The 15,954-nt window shown below is 42.3% G+C and overlaps 1 protein-coding gene across 1 annotated transcript in view; it reads left to right on the forward strand.

Annotated features, from left to right (window-relative positions):
• The window catches only part of NFU1 (NFU1 iron-sulfur cluster scaffold), a 155,857-nt gene extending 150,907 nt beyond the window's left edge, over positions 1-4,950 (forward strand). The window contains exon 8 of the mRNA XM_085636291.1: positions 3,783-4,950. Coding sequence (XP_085492417.1) covers positions 3,783-3,854 — 72 coding nt within the window. The 3' untranslated portion in view covers positions 3,855-4,950. The remainder of the gene's footprint in view (positions 1-3,782) is intronic.
• Positions 4,951-15,954: the final 11,004 nt, after the last annotated feature.

Genomic DNA, 15,954 nt, shown 5'->3' on the forward strand with positions numbered 1-15,954 from the left:
CACTGTACCACATTGTCTCATGCCAGGAAATTCCTAGTGAATTGGATAGAGTCTAGTTCCTGTCAAAGCAAAAGTTGCTCAGAAAATACTGGCAAACAATCATAGTAGCTTGGGGCTATGACCATGGTTTTGATGTGTTTGCAGCAACCACGTTGGCGCTATGTTATTTGACTTTGTGTTCTGGCAGGCAAGTAGAAAGCTATAATGACCATTTCGTGCCATAATATCTAATGTTTCAGCTGCAGTACTGGATGTTGTTTTGGTAGAGTACTTTTTGTTGTGCTTAGAACAATGAATGTTATAACAGAAAAGGATTGTTGAACAATATGTGGCTAGGAACCAAAGTGTTACAGTTGGTGTTGGCTAGACTTAAATGGGTGGTTGAAAAGTGGTTTAAGACTCCTGTTTGGATATGCTAGACACCCTTCGTATTTTTGTTTTATTTTTAATCTGGGATGAATGCAAATTTTTTAATCTGCTGTGTCCTGTAAGTGGTTCATGCCCATCATTTGTAAAGATCCCAAACCCCTGTCAGAATCTGGGTTGCTTATATGGATCTGGGGTTTTTGTGGAAAGTTTCTGAAACTGCTTCAGGACTATAGAGGTGGGAATGCACTATACATTTGTATTTATCAGTAGCGTGAAACGCTTACATCCATCCCAAATTACAAACGAAAAAACTAAAGGCATCAAGATTTGTCTTGCAATCAGTAGCCACCGGATTTTCCCAAATGAGTGCCTTACATGTCAGTGCAAGGTATTTTGCCCCATATGTTACTATAATTTATTTTTAATTTCCTTAGTAGTTTGCGACCTAGTAGCTAATTTGTCATAGTGAAAATGATACCTGTCCTGGCTAAGTGTTTTGCTCACCCTTGGCCTGTGGATTTTCCAATGTTGCTGCAGAAGCACACTGCAGAACCTAGCACCCATCCATTGAATTCAGTTTGTTGAAATGGAGGTTGGAAAGATACATCTGAGAAATGCTGTGTCATAGGGAATTTGTCAATCGCCAATATTCCTCTTCAGTTAGGTGCCCAGGGTGCCTATTGTTTATGAATTTAGTGGTTGGGTCGCCCTCAGTTACAGTTGAAAAAATAGACTTCATCCTTAAACATGTCTTCTTGTTCTACCCACGATATGCCACACTGAAGAGGCAGTGATTGGCACCAGCTTTTTTTTATTTGTGTAAATAATACATGGCACATAACAAACACCCAAGGAGAAGAAAACGAAGTGGGAAAAGGCATTATGTGAAGTTAACACAAAATACATTCTTATCGATTGAAACCCAAGAGCATCAGGAGAGAGTTGTATACATACCAATAACCAAAACAAAGCGAGCTAGATGCAATAATCTGTTGTCTCAAAATATATTTGAGATGTCTTCCAGTGATTTGTATAGCGCTTACATTCTCTGCCTTTGTTGTCGTTGTCTCAATAGGGACAATTCAGTAAAATAACAGTTTGGAAGATATTTATGACAGTGTGAGCTGCAAGGTGAGGTATTGTTGCTCCAGTCCCATCTGCTAGAGTAAATGCATATGGACAGTTGTTTAGAAAGATGCTGGGTTCTTGCCCTAATATATTGAGTCACAAATATGTAGATTTGAACAAGCATCCGACATATATGTAGAATTGACCCCAGCGGCATTTGGGCATTGCTATGTCACCTCGATACACTATTTAGCTATCTTATCCTAAATATTGACAAAAATTGTATTAAAATGTTGTAGGCAAAGATTAGACATTTCAAATTTAAAATAAAATAATTGGAGTGATGGTGACCTGCACTCTCAAGATGCAAATTAAGAGACATCCTCTTAACTTCTTACTAAGAGATGTTTGATCATCCTTTTGGTTCCTACATGCTAGTTGATAATAGCCAGCTATACATTGAATCGAGCCAAACCCCTCTTCCAAAGTATACAGAACTGAGGTGTATTTTTATTGACCATGGAAATAAAATATTATCTCACCTGTAAATCTTTTAATGAACCCTACTTCAGAAGATTTTAGGCTGATCGTGAACCAGCAAAACTGCTGACCTCTTGGGTGTCCGAGATTTGTTGAGGTCTTAATTACCAATTTACCCCTCTTAGCCCATTTAATATTACATAAGATATACAGCGTTTCCGTTAATAGTTCGCTAAACTGGGTGAGTGTACTTAGATGGTTGCAATCTTAAAACCATGTGCAATAAAGTGCACAATCAGCGTTGACACCCGAGTTGTTGGCGCTTAACGAAAAGCAGGTATTGGAATTTTAGCACTACAGCTACTTCGATTTTCAGCAAATAACCATTTAAAAAACAAATAAGAAGAGGGAGTCAGGTGATTCATTTTGGCAGCCAAGTGAGCGCATATAGCCATCTAATAATATAGCTGGTGGACCGTCATGCTAAGGTCCACTCATTTGTACAAGAGCTTAAGCAATAGCCTATCCCTTCTTGGTTGTTGTTTTTCACAAGCCCACAGCAATGTATTAGAATAAAGTTGATAAGTATTTCCTTGAATATTATTAATTTGTTCTTTGAAGTCAAAGCAATATCAGTCTTGTGTCCATTTGATAACATTATTGATAGAGAAGAAGTTCCAACATGCATGCAGTTCAGATTTCACTTCCCTCAAAAGCAGTATGTAGTTCAAAGACACAGATGTATTAATGGAGGTGCTAAAGAGAACCCCTAAATAAGTAACCCCCTTACTGAAATAGCTGGAAAGAAAGTCTGGAAAATTTGTTGTTACTTGTTTTTTGCATTCAGGAAAATGCCTGCCATAGATCTAAATTCAGCAGCTTAGGCCCAAAATGTAGAGATTGTTATATACGGTTGACTTGAAAAAGCGTCTGTGTAATCTGACGCTAATCTGTCATGTCTGAAAAGAATGAGATATTTGGATGATGGCACAATTGAAATAAAAAAAGGTTTGAGATAAACGATAAAGCATGATGACTAACGCAGACATCCTTGTCCTGTTCCTCTTTAAAAGAGAATTTCTGAGAGATCTCACCATTAACCAAGATTAAAACATTGCTCTTGTGTCAATACTAAATCTGGGAGCAAAGACATGAAGTGGTTAGTCAGGTATTTAGAGCTGATTTTGCTGTCTACATCTAAAAATAATAGGGCACTCTGGAATGAGGAGAGCGTTTTGTCCTTGCCGTATTTGGAAAACCTACAGAATATTGCCTTGTGTCACAAGGAAGAAGAGCTCCCCGTTTTGGAGCAGCACGAGAGCAGTAACTTCAGGGAAGTATTTATACATCTTGGTATGTAGCCTGTATACCCTGACTGCCTTTCGATCGGCAGTGTTTTAATTGCAAGCATCAATTAGTCTAAACCTTTCTAAAACATAGCATTAAGAGGGTTGTAGAAGTGCTGGTCTTCCATCGCATTGTGGAAAGAAACAACTTCTTATTTGCAGTTGCAGCATTTCTGTGGATGGTCTTGAAGGCTAGGAATAAAAAATATATTTGCAACTACTATATATTTACATAACAGTAATAAGTCCTCTGATGAAGCATATGAAGGGTCTGGAATAAAGCACTCCACGAGAGTATAATCCAGTTGACTAAAGTATTGCTTTTAAAAACTTTGAGATTTTCCACTTGAGTTTTTGCTTGTAGAAAAGTTTTATAGTGTATTCTGGATGTACTGTGTTTTGGCTTTGTAGAAACCGATTTCAATACTATAATAGTTTTGTTTTTTGTAGTGAAATTGTGGTTTCCCACCATATATAGACCAAATTATTTACTGAACACTGTTTCCTCATTCTTTGCAGGTTATGGAAGATGATGATGATGAGGAAGAGCCAACGGGTGCAAACTCCCCCAGCATGCCCCAGCGTCCTTAATTACTGTGGTTTCACCATACGTTTTCCTCCCCTAAAAAATAATTGCAGACACTGTATTTATTGGAACTTGCTCTTGATGTCCGCTCTACCGACCATACCGAGATATAATAAAGACCACTACTTCGTTTTTTAAATCAAAGCGCTGATGGGAGTTCTTGGTTTACATTGCCCTTTGCAGCGCTGAAATCCTTGCCCGGTTCCAGTTTAATTTAGTTTTTTCTGTTTTGCGCATTTCAGTACAATAGCGGAACCAAGAAATGAGACAAAATGCATTTGTCGAATAGTAGCTGGTGTGGTCAAACTTTATTGCTAAATGTGTTTATTTTTAATTAATTGAGATATATATGACTTTTTCTTACTGTACGAAGGGAAGGTAAGAAATGATATGCAAAATGTCAGGGATCCCTTGGACACTTCTGTAGTTTTTGTGCCCCTTCATTTTGATTATCTATCCTTTGCAAATCCAGTTTTCTTGAGACAATGAGATGATGTGGCAATTAGGATCCTTATTTGTGTATTGTGATTGCACTTTCCTGCACCTAGACACATGCTCTTCATAATGACCAGTACAATTCAGTAAGTGCCTTTAGCGTTTGTTTTTTCTTGCTATTTTCCCAGGTAGTCATGCCGTGCCTCACCAGATTCATTTTTGTTTTGACGTCCTTTTATTTACTTGTACAGGTCTCTCTTCTAACACCTCCAATAGTTGTATATCAGTCCTTAAAATAGTTGTTCTAATAAAGTTTGTCCCTTAATCTGTGATCCTTATTTCTTTCGTTCAGCAAAAACAACTTTCATTTTATTTTCCTCAATCTGAGGCTGCTGAATTTAATTATCCTTCTGGGTAAAACTATGTTTAGGGCTTCTGGACACCTAGTTCACACATCCAGCGTATTCCAGCAGCTGGATACGGAGGATGAAAACATGGCCAGGTAGTGATTTCAGTGTTTTTGTGTGTCCCTGTTTGATCCCTGACTTCGTTAAATAGGTTTTTATGTCGTTTTTTTTATGTGGCTATTTTAGTTGTTTGATTTCATGCAAGTTTGTTCAGATTTAAAAGTATGTGAAAAAATAAAGCTGTTAACTTTTTAAATATTTATGTTTTTAATATTTATTTTTGGCTCGTCAATGCCCATATTAGATTTTAAGATGCTCCATCTGAGGCGTGAGTAAGGAGTTTATCTAACTATATTGTTCAGAATCTGGGACTTCTAGTTTGGGTTTCTAATTATAATTGCAAGGCTAATTGTTCATGAACACAAACATAGTCTGTAAGAAATAATCATACTTGATGTGGGGCATCGTGGATCTGTTACATACCAAAATGATGGTTTGTGAATATTAACAGAAACCTTGGGCTCTAGTTCTCATACCTTTTTATTGAAGTGTCACTATGCCCTAGAAACTGTGTCTACAGCTTAAAAAGTATGCCTCTACCAGTTTAGTTTTAATTTTTTTTTTAGTGCTTATGTGATGGACTTGGCCCCCATCCACAGGGTCACCCCCAAAACATTTGCCTTCACCCCTCCTGATTTGCTGAATTCATTTTTGTTGTGCACTTTACCACTGCTAACCAGTGTTAAAGTGCTTGTGCTCGCTCCCTAAAACATGGTAAAATTGCCTTAAACTTGATTGTCATGTTTAGTTTACTAGTAAGACATTAGTAAAGTGGTATACTACATACCTAGGACTGGTAAATTAAATGCTACTTTTGGGCCTGCAGCACTGATTGTGCCATCCCTTAAAACATGTCCCGGGCCTGCCATTGCCGACTGTGGGCAGTTTTAAACTGCCAATTCGACATGGCAAAAGAAATCCCTTGCTAGGCCTAACACACACTTTTTAATACATGTCCACTCTTAAGGTAGTCCCTAAACAGCCCATAGGACAGGATGCATTATATTTAATTGGGTGGACATATACTTTTATGTTTTAAATGTCTTGGAAGTGAAAAGCTCTCATATTTGTTTTTCAATGCTCTGAGGCTTACCGATCCCATAGGATAACATTTGGTTACCTTAATGCATTTATTGAGTGATAGCTTTTCTATGAAAACAGGTAGAAATATCATATTTGGTGTCTAAGGAATTGTAATTTAAAATCCTCTTTAATGGTAAAGTCGGATTTTAAGTCACCATCCTGAAAATGCCACTTATAGAAAGTTGACATTTTCTTGTCCTAACCATTTGGGGCTTGCAGCCTGTTTCCTGGGTCACATGACTGTGTGTAGTTAAAAGTTGACCTTTGTGTATTTCTCCCAGACGGCCACATGATAGGACTGGGCTTTGGCATGGTGGGACCATCTAAGCAAGATTTTGGGGATGGGGGGCAGGCAGAGTTGTGTACAGCCGTACGTGTACTATGAAAACCCTGCCCAAGCTCCCACACAAAGAACTTCACACTAGCCTGTTGTGCCCCTTGACAGACTGGGCCCAGGGCAGGAAGGCAGGAAATTCCAGGAACTTTTGTCGAGTGAAAACTCCAGAAGCTTCTTCCACTTAATAGCTGGCATCCGGTATAAAAATAGGACCATTAGACCCATTACTCAGTTCACTTCTGGACCTGCGGAAGGACTCTGAGAACTGTCATGCTACCTTTGGCCCTCACTGTATTTCAGAGGACCGTCCTGCTGCACGAAAAGGGCAGTCCTGCTGTCTGAAGTCTTTCTTGTGCTCTTGAGAGGACTGCCCTGCTTCTTGTGAACTGCTTTCCAACTTGAACCCAAGACTTCCAGAGTGACTCCCAAGGGCTAGTTGGCTGTCCTACTGATCAGAGCCTCTGGGTCAGAAAAGGTTCCAACCATCCTGAACCCATACCTGGACCTGCTCAGATTGAGTCCTGACCCTCCAGATGGTGCCCCTCCTCTCCTGGACTATTGGAATTGCTGCTAAATGTGCCTGGAAAGCCCAAATCCATAATTTGGAACAAAGAAAATGTCCTGCCAAACAGTGCTCTGAAAACCAAGAGGAGACCTGAGACATGCTTGTTCGCTGATCCGCCCATGGTGCATTGCCGATTGGCCTGACTTCGCAACAGCTCCCTCTGTTCTTCTCCTCAGCAGCAAATCCTATTGGGCAGCTCCTCGCTAATTGAGTATCCGGCCTCATGGAGACCTCCTCGGCAACAGCTTGCATTTTCGTCCCGCTGGAAATTATCGACTTCCAAAAAAGAGACCAAGTACGAACGTAGAAATCTTCACAGCGACTTTGTCCATCATCTCCCTGATGACAACACCTTCTCCTAGGACACCACTGGCTGCATTGTATCGCTGAACTTGACCTTCTCAGACATTTTTCCCCAAAAATATTTCCAAGTTCGAAGGTAAGCTGAGACCAGCACCAATCTACTTTGTGTATCCAAACCACGCTCCCATCGGATCAGCCATTACTTTCAACTTTGCCCCGGCCTTGCAAGATGCCCATGGTTGGTGCTTTGATCTTTTAGGTGCTGTTTTACTCTTTAAACTTCAAAACTACCGTTCTACTGATTGTTTTTCTACCATTTTGGGGTAAAATGATTTATTAAAATGTGCTCTATTTTTCTCATTTGGGGTGAGATTTTTCTTGTGTTGTGTTTTCACTTTATTACTGTGCAAGTGCTGCATTAATACTGTACACATTCCCTCTAAGTTAAGCCTGACCGCTTTTGTGCCAAACTGTCAGAGTTAAGCAGAGGTGGATATATTAACATTTTGAGATTATTGCTTGAGTAGAGTTTCACCCCCTCTCAAACAAGCACCCAATTTTTCACATTATGCTTTCTCTTGAACTAGTATTTCTGTTCACATATTTGAACTTTGGTGCCTTGATGTAATCCTTTCTAGAACGTATGCTAAAGGTGCATGTGATATCCCAGATACCACTTCAGAGCTGCTGTTCCAACCAGTTGTTCTCGGGTGCATTACTGCAAATGCCTCGCCATCACTCTGGAAATCAGACCTCCATGTCCACCAGGTTACCGAAAGTGCATCCACTGGTGTGATCCTTGGTCTAGGATGAGTGGACCACATATTGGCCACTATGATTCATCTGCTATTCCAAACTAGTATCAATAATTGTCCCTACTCCAAATTTCTCTACATCATACAGAAGTATTTACACAAGGGGTACGAAAAACATAGCCTGCCAGGCGCCCTGACTCCCACCCATCTTATCCATCCATTTCCTCAGGTATAAACTCACTTCTTCGAGTGGCCAGTCACTTTAAATAGACCTCTTTGCTCCTGGAACACCATCATTCACCTTCATCTACCGGCCTTGTATAAATGGGAAACAGACTCTTCATTACAGAGACCACAAACATGATCACTTTTCCATCTCTGCGTATAGAATGCCCTATGGCTTTGCAGTAAGACAACGTATGTATGTATCACTGACCACTTACGACTGAATGCTTATGTCCTGCACTTTTTAGTCACCAGAGACCTGGATAGACCCTTAGGGTGCAACCAGGGTATAGAATGCCCTATGACAGTACAATAAGATCCCATAGATATCACTGACCACTTTGCCTCTCAACCCCACGCCCAGTAATACTCATTTATCACGGAGACCTGAATTTATCCTAAGTATACAACCATCCCAGCAATCCTTTCGATAGATCATGCCACATTTCAGCAAGCCTGCATGAAGGTCATAAAAACTTATTTAAAAAAAATGGAAATTAATCTGATTTCAGATCACAATTAGATATTTGACTTTCACTCTGCTGATGTCTAACTCGTCTGTGTCACTATTTCACTGGATATTGTGAAAATAACACTTGCTTCTAACCTCTCCTTTGCAGATTATATAAAGATTGAACCAGTGAACACCTTGAAATGTCCAGTGCTAAATCATCATATTTCCAGGATGTAATTGTCATTTTGCCTGGTCTTCCTCAACGACCTGCCCAAACAATTAATGTTTTCATTTCTCCTCCTTGCGCAACTGTCACATTTACTTTCTCCTCCTTGTAAACCTGTCACCTATCTCTTTCTCTGCCCCCTACTTATGAAACATCATTCAGTCGTCAAAACTACACACCTCATAGTTTCCGAATCCACATCTTCCTATACCCCTCTTGTCCTCAAACCCTGTGCTAATCTCTGTTTACCCTCCCACATCTGCCACTTTTTTTATCCCCATACTTCAATCTGCAGTCCCTTTTCATGCATCTTCTGACCTAGTCCACTCCTAAACTATCCATCCCTTGACCACCTCCTCCTCCCATATCTTGTCCTGTTGTCATGTGGTCAGGATAGGCCTGGTATGAAACACCACCATTTACATGCTCATGTTTCATAAGTGGCCTCCTCTTTTAAACACCATGACTTTTGATATAAATTTGCGTACATTATCATGCAGGATAACATTATCTGAAACGGCATTGCTTACATTTCCACTTCGAAGGCAGGCTATCACAACTCCTTGAACATTCAGTACAAGAGAAAGTTCACGGCACCAATATTATTGTTTTTATTGTCTGGTAGGCGACCAAGCTATACAAACTAGAATAAACAATTGCGGCCTGACTGGGGTTTCGACATGGCCGCAGGGGAGCTGTTTATTATATATACAGAGCCACTTCCTTGTTTAAGGCAGAGGAGCACTCATCTGACACTGAGAGGTCTCTGCATGCTGGAATTCCAGCTCAGCTGATTCCTGTTTACCAACATGAGGTATGTCAACCTCTAAACCAAGATGGATAGCCTGATGGCATTTTCCCGCAGGTAGTGGGGAGTTAGACCACCCAGCAGGGACATGGCAGATCACCCACCCTATGCAAAACTAGGTTAGTCCGCGCTAGGTAGGAGTACACTAGACACAGTATTTATATGCCAGCATATATCCACTACTTTAGCCCAATGGTGGAATTGTTAATCTTTTTCTCTATTCTCATAATGCTAATTCTGCTACTCTGTTTCATTCTGCTGATTATCGCCACACCCACATTTTTTTCAATGCTTCAATAAATATTGAAATGCCTCGCTGAGTATTTCTTGTGTAGTTCTTTGGGTATACATGAGAGTCTGAACAAAAGGGTTCTAGTTCTGTTACCACAATTTCCTTGGGGGATCAGGGTTGACATGGTCTAAGGTTGGACACACTTGTAAGGTTTGAGGTGCATATGGTGTTCTGTGAGCTAGCAGGACCATAGGCCAACATATCCCGAGGGTATGCACGGAATCAATCTTACACAATCCTGATTTTTAAGTTGTCCTACAAACGCACAGTTTTACCAGAGAGGTACAAGCTGTACGACACTGTGTCACCTCACTTTTCAATCACTCCTCCACATCTGATCCTTAGCTGTCTGCTTTAAGGAAGTATTGACCATCAAAGTAGGCGTAGTTCCTCATAGGCCGAGTGGTCACAAAGTGGTGAGACCATGTGACTAGTACTGCTGTTGTGAGGAGAACACAAGGTCAGATCTTAAGGCCCTCACACACCTGTTAGGGTGTCATGCTTCATCATTTGGCGCACCTCGTCTGACCAGCGCTGCAATTCCTGACGCACCTCGGGGTACTTTGTTGGAGAATTTTTGATCCAAATTCGCTGTTTAGGTGAATGCATGAGAGGGGGCTGTGCAAAAGTGTGTCAAGTGAAAAGTGAGGTGTGTCTAAAATAGACTGGTGCCCTAAAAACAATTTTTATGGGGTAAGGGTACCAGGACTTTAAAAACAAAAAAAAAATTGTGGTGCTATTGTCAAGTCACAATGTACTTGGATAGCTGTCAGCAAAGTGAGGTCGACATGTTTCCTGCCTTGATTGCCCAAAGGGTCAGTCTGCACTTCATCAGGACCAGAAATACTGATTTATCGCCACCTGAAGGGCATGAGACCTCCTTTCTAATAAAGGATGGCCGCTCAATATGTATGATACTGCACCTGAATGGTTGCAGCATAACGATTTCACCCCAAGTTTAGCAGAACAATACCCCTTAGGCAAGTTGGAGGGTCCCGGAAAAACTGCGGGACCTAGTCGGGTCCAGGACAGTGCTGCAGGACCTACCCTCCTCCAAGACACCTGAAACATATTAGTCATATTACTACTAAACAAAATGCCTCCTTCCCCTGCTTTTTAACTACTACACATTTTCCCAACTCCCATTCTTCTTCAAAGCTCTCAGATGCCTAGAGTAAACCACTTTACCATCTTCCTCACCATAGACAGCGACAATTCTCTCTGATCTATCCTTGTGCAACTGGATACCTCTGGTGTTCTAATATTCCACTAGGCTATCCCCCTCCAGCACACTTGCAACACAGGAATGCTGGTCTAGTGCTCTTCCAACTTGTGTGATTGATGCTTCTCGGTCTCATGGAACTTCTAACCCTCCCTGCCAGTCCCCCTCCACATAGGTGTCCCCAACGGCTCAGTCCTCTACTCATTCCAATTATCTCCTCATAACACCTCACCCCCCTCAGATTTCCATGCTATCTATGTCGGTGATGCCCAAACGTTCTGGTTTTCAACCCTCACGTCCTACCTCCAGTCACAGCCTAACTACCTCACACACAGGATTTTGTTTTCTCCCTCATGCTTATCTCCTATAAAACAGGATGATCTATTTTCCCACTACCTCCAAGTCTGTCTCTGTACCCAACCCCATCTATTTTTCTTCAAACACTCTGTGCCCAAGACCCTCAGTCCAAAGCCTCAGCGACTAGATCTTTTAGTCCCACCACAGTGGCTAGTTGTCTGTTTTAAATGGAAGTAATATCCACCCTTAAAGTTATTACATTCAAGGACGTGCACAAATAAAGGTAAACACAGGTCCTTTCAGTTGTCCTGTTTCAGGATACGGATATAGATTAGGCAGATTTCAATTAACGCTTCCCACTAGAAGCTCCAGGACATATCACTCATCCGTTATAGAAATACTCCAGCTGTGACAGCAGGAGCACTCTAAGGGAAATAAAGTGACAGCAGATGCAGTCCCTACATTGCAAGCCAAGGGACAAACATTATCACACAGCTCGGACACATGAGGCACTAGGGCCCCGACTCAGAGTGGATCTTTAAAATCTGATCTGTGGTATCTTATTTACAAGCATGAAGACAATCTTCGCTCACCTAACAAGACTCCCGTCACAGAAATGAAAGCAAGAAGGAAGCAGTCGCTAAAAATTCAGTTCTGTGAAACATGCAGAATCTAATATAGCATGTCAAGCGTTAAAAACATTGGCAAAACCAACTGGTTTGGCCTTTGATTGCAAGTATCTGCCACAAAAATGAAAGGAAGAAAAAAAATCAGGCATCAAAACTTGACAAAAACATGCTTGCAATAAACATTTAAATTAAATGTAAAGTTAACTATTGCATATAATTTTCATAGAACAAGTACAGGTGCTTCTTAGGAGGCAGGTAGAGCGGGTAAACTTTCAGTTTCAATGCACGTCATAGGAAAATATGGTTCTTTTTGGTACAAAAAAGGTATTATTGGCTTTGAATTACTGTAATCTGAAGACCTAGTTTAAACACACAAGGATGACAGAAAAGGATAAAGAATGTTGGGGGAGGGTGAGAGCTTTGTCAGACTATTGCTCCAAAGTGCCCCCAAATGGGTCTGGCCAAAGGATATGTGGAGGCAGGACAGAAACGTGTGCCATTTACAGTGTGGTGGGCCATGTGTAGATTTTGATTGTGTAAGGGGCGTGGTCTCCCGCGTCATATTATCACGGGTCTCGTGATTGCAGCGTGGTCACCGGAGGACCACAAGCCCCAGCGGCACGCACACCGCCAACGCCGCAAGGAAACACCAGGAGGCGCTTAAAAGGACCACAGGGCTCCCGCAGCGCGCGGGCGAGCCCGGGCCGCGCCCGGGTCAAGGGCAGGTCCGTCCGAGGCTGGGCTGGAACACCCCCTCTTGGTTCTACACCCAGGATCCCTGTGCAAAACACTCCACAGCAATCCCCCGCTCAAATACCTGCCCTCCTTGGAGACATTCGTAGCAACGTAAGATGTAGGATTGGCTCTTGATGTTAACCGGCCTTGGCTTATGGATAAATTGTCATCCTTAACTCTGTTAATATTGAAAGCAGTCGAGCCTGTGATTGCAGTGTTTACAGTGTCTGTTCGTCTGTTGACCCCAGGGCTGTACCTTTGACAATCTATCTCTGGGACTACAGTCTCCTGAATTTGCCTATGGGTGGTCGTGTCATGGTCGGGCGCAAGGCAGCATCGGCCTCGGTGAGGGCAAAGACTGGTCCTATTGTCCCAGTATCTACCATGGATTATTTTCTGCAGCGGGCAGCAGCAGTGATGAACAAGGAGATCTAGCTGGTTAACAGGCGTCTCTCTAGGTCACCAACCAGTTTCTCTCATCTACCACTTGTTGATACGTGTATGTCCCAGATAGGAGGTGACGATGATCTCTTGAGCCTATCCAGTAGTTCGGGGTTTCTAGTTGGCTCACTGGCTGGTGTTGGTGCAACTAGCATGGTAATAGCTCCTTCTAAGCACAAGCCAATGCCTCTCTCACCTGTTATCACAATAAGCACTCAGGGTGGCAGTGATCAAAATCACTCACAAGGGAATGCTGTTATGACAACCAGTAAGCGAATGGAATCTTCTTTAGCCACTAGAAGCGAAGACGTTCACTTGGCTGCTAAGGGGAATGTGCGGCAAGGTGTGGGCACTAAAAGGAAATCTCAATCTATTGGGGGTAAAGCGAAGAAATCGAAACCCACCTTGGTTCCTAAACCTCCAGCACCTACTTTAGCATCGCACACTTCGGATTCTTGGATGGTTTTGGAAGCTTTCCAGACAGTGATGTCTAGTCTGCTGGATCTAAAACTGGGCCCGATCCTTGAGAGGCTGTCTCTGATTGAGAAAAACTTAACATCCTGGAACAATATTGATCCACCTCCCCAATAGGAGGGCAGAGGGCTAGTTTGGGCCAGAGTACTGCTAGGGACTCTACTTTGCTGGCAAATTTGCCAAACATTGACAAGCCACAAGGGCAATTACAGATGCAGTCTCGAACAGGGGTGGGGCTTGTATCAACAAGAGAAGTTATTCGCCTGTACAGGTGCGGGTTACGGATTTAAGTCGTGCTGTAGGGAACCGGATGATGGGGAGCAGAGAGGTTCAGCCACTGAGTTTACCAGTTATTGATTTACCGCCTGAATCTACTCCTTATGTAGTAGTTTTGGGGTATGTTCCACCTCTCCCTCGGAGAACTAAAGAGGACTTTAGCCAGTTAAAGAATAAAGTACTTCACTGGCTATCAGCTAACACCGCATTGGGTTCACGGGTGGCCAAAAATATCATCATGGTGTGTAGGGTTAGGTGGATAGGTAACTCTCGTAAAATTGGCACGGATGATTGTGTTATTATTAATTTTGATAGTCCACATCTTGCTGGTAGGATCTTGTTTAGGGACACATACTAGGCTCCTCCCAGTACTGGATCATCTGTTAGGGCCTTACCATTGGGCTTTTTCTATAAACCTGACCCACCGGGGTATTCCCACAGGATTATTATCACAATTACCTATTCCCTCAGTTCATGCTACACAGATGCCAGGTAACCAGTATACTGCCCCTCCTTCCCTGGAGTTAAATAATAGCTGTTCTCCATTAGTAGGGTTGGAGAAGTGTGATTGACTCAGGAGCCCCACTTTGCCCGTTACTGAGTCTGAACCTAAAAAACAAATTTCTTCAGTGCAAGACAAGGAGCGCCCGGTGTATCTGCTAACAACATCTTATCGTGGAACATTGCAGGCCTGGCTAATTAGTTCCATGATCCAATCTGGTTGCAATTTGTGATCTGTTTGCAAGAAATGTGGTTGTTGGATTGCGACTTATTTTTGAAGGGTTATAAGGCTTTTTTTGTGCCAGCCTCTCTGTCGAGGGGTGGCAGGCCCAAGGGTGGTCTCGTTACTTATGTATCTCTGGCGGTTGATTGCCAGATTCAGGTGTCATCAAGCCCAGGTATACAGGCTCTGGTACTAAAAAGGGGTCTAACAGAATAGGTCTTCTAAACTTTTATAATTCCGTGGCATGCCCCCCAGGTACTTGTAATATTACAATCTTGGCTGCATTTATAAGGCAGTCCTGTGGTACTAACCTACAAAACCTCATGGTCTTGTTTGACCCAAGGACAAAATGTATTGCTGATTTAAGCTGCCCACGGATGAGGAGGATCCTTTTTGAACACCTTGCTGATTTAGGCTGCCCACGGATGAGGAGGATTCTTTTTGAACACCTTACGCAGGGGGAACTTTTGAATAATCTATTAAATGAATTTGATTAGATGTCCCTGATGTCTTTATCTGACCCGCATAGTATAGCTCCTGTTCCCTCTTTTAAAGGGAGAGGCAGTGGTTCTTTTATAGATTGATTTTTAATTTCATCATCTTTGCTAGCTTCATTTTGTGGTTTCACTATCCTGGAGAGTGTCTATAGTGACCATAACCCGCTCTGTGTCCAACTGTGTAGTCCTCTTTTATGCAAAATAGAAGTTCGGTAAATAAGGTTACGCTAAGACCAAAAAATGGTAAAAGACGGCTTAAATGGTTCCAGGTCTCTCCAGATGATTTTTATTGTGTAGTAAGAGAATCCTGTGCCATCGCATTACGCTGTGTACCTCTCCAGGTATTTCCCCGGGTGAGGTTATCAGTGCTTATAATATTATCTCTACTAAAGCTGGTGAACTTTTAAGTGCGCCGGCTCTCAGAGTAGTCTTTTCTTCCCCCAGATGGTTTGATTCCTCATGCTCCCAGGTGGCGAGAAAGCTCAAGCCTTGAAAGTTAATCCAAGAAATCAATCTTTGGTTGGAGCTTGTCGCAATGAGTACAAAACAACATTGGCCAAACGAAAGGGTGTACTGAATGAGGAGGCCTGGAGGGAGCTGATTGACTCCAGGTTTTGGCGCATCGTCAATAGACCACTCTTCGAGCAAGAAGTAGGGAGTGAACTAGGTTCGCACATTACTGAGGAGGAATGGGTGCTCCATTCTAAATCTATATTTGAAAGTCCAATGGAGCAAACCTGCCAGACGGGTCGTGATATTTATGCCCCCGCAGTGATTTTTGAGCAGGGTGAGGTTGAGGTTGGCATTGCCGGGCTAACCTGCAACAAAGCTCCAGGACCAGGCGGCATACCTTCCGATCT

This window comes from Triturus cristatus, chromosome 11 (assembly GCF_964204655.1).
Source record: "Triturus cristatus chromosome 11, aTriCri1.1, whole genome shotgun sequence".
Classification (NCBI taxonomy): Eukaryota; Metazoa; Chordata; class Amphibia; order Caudata; family Salamandridae; genus Triturus; species Triturus cristatus.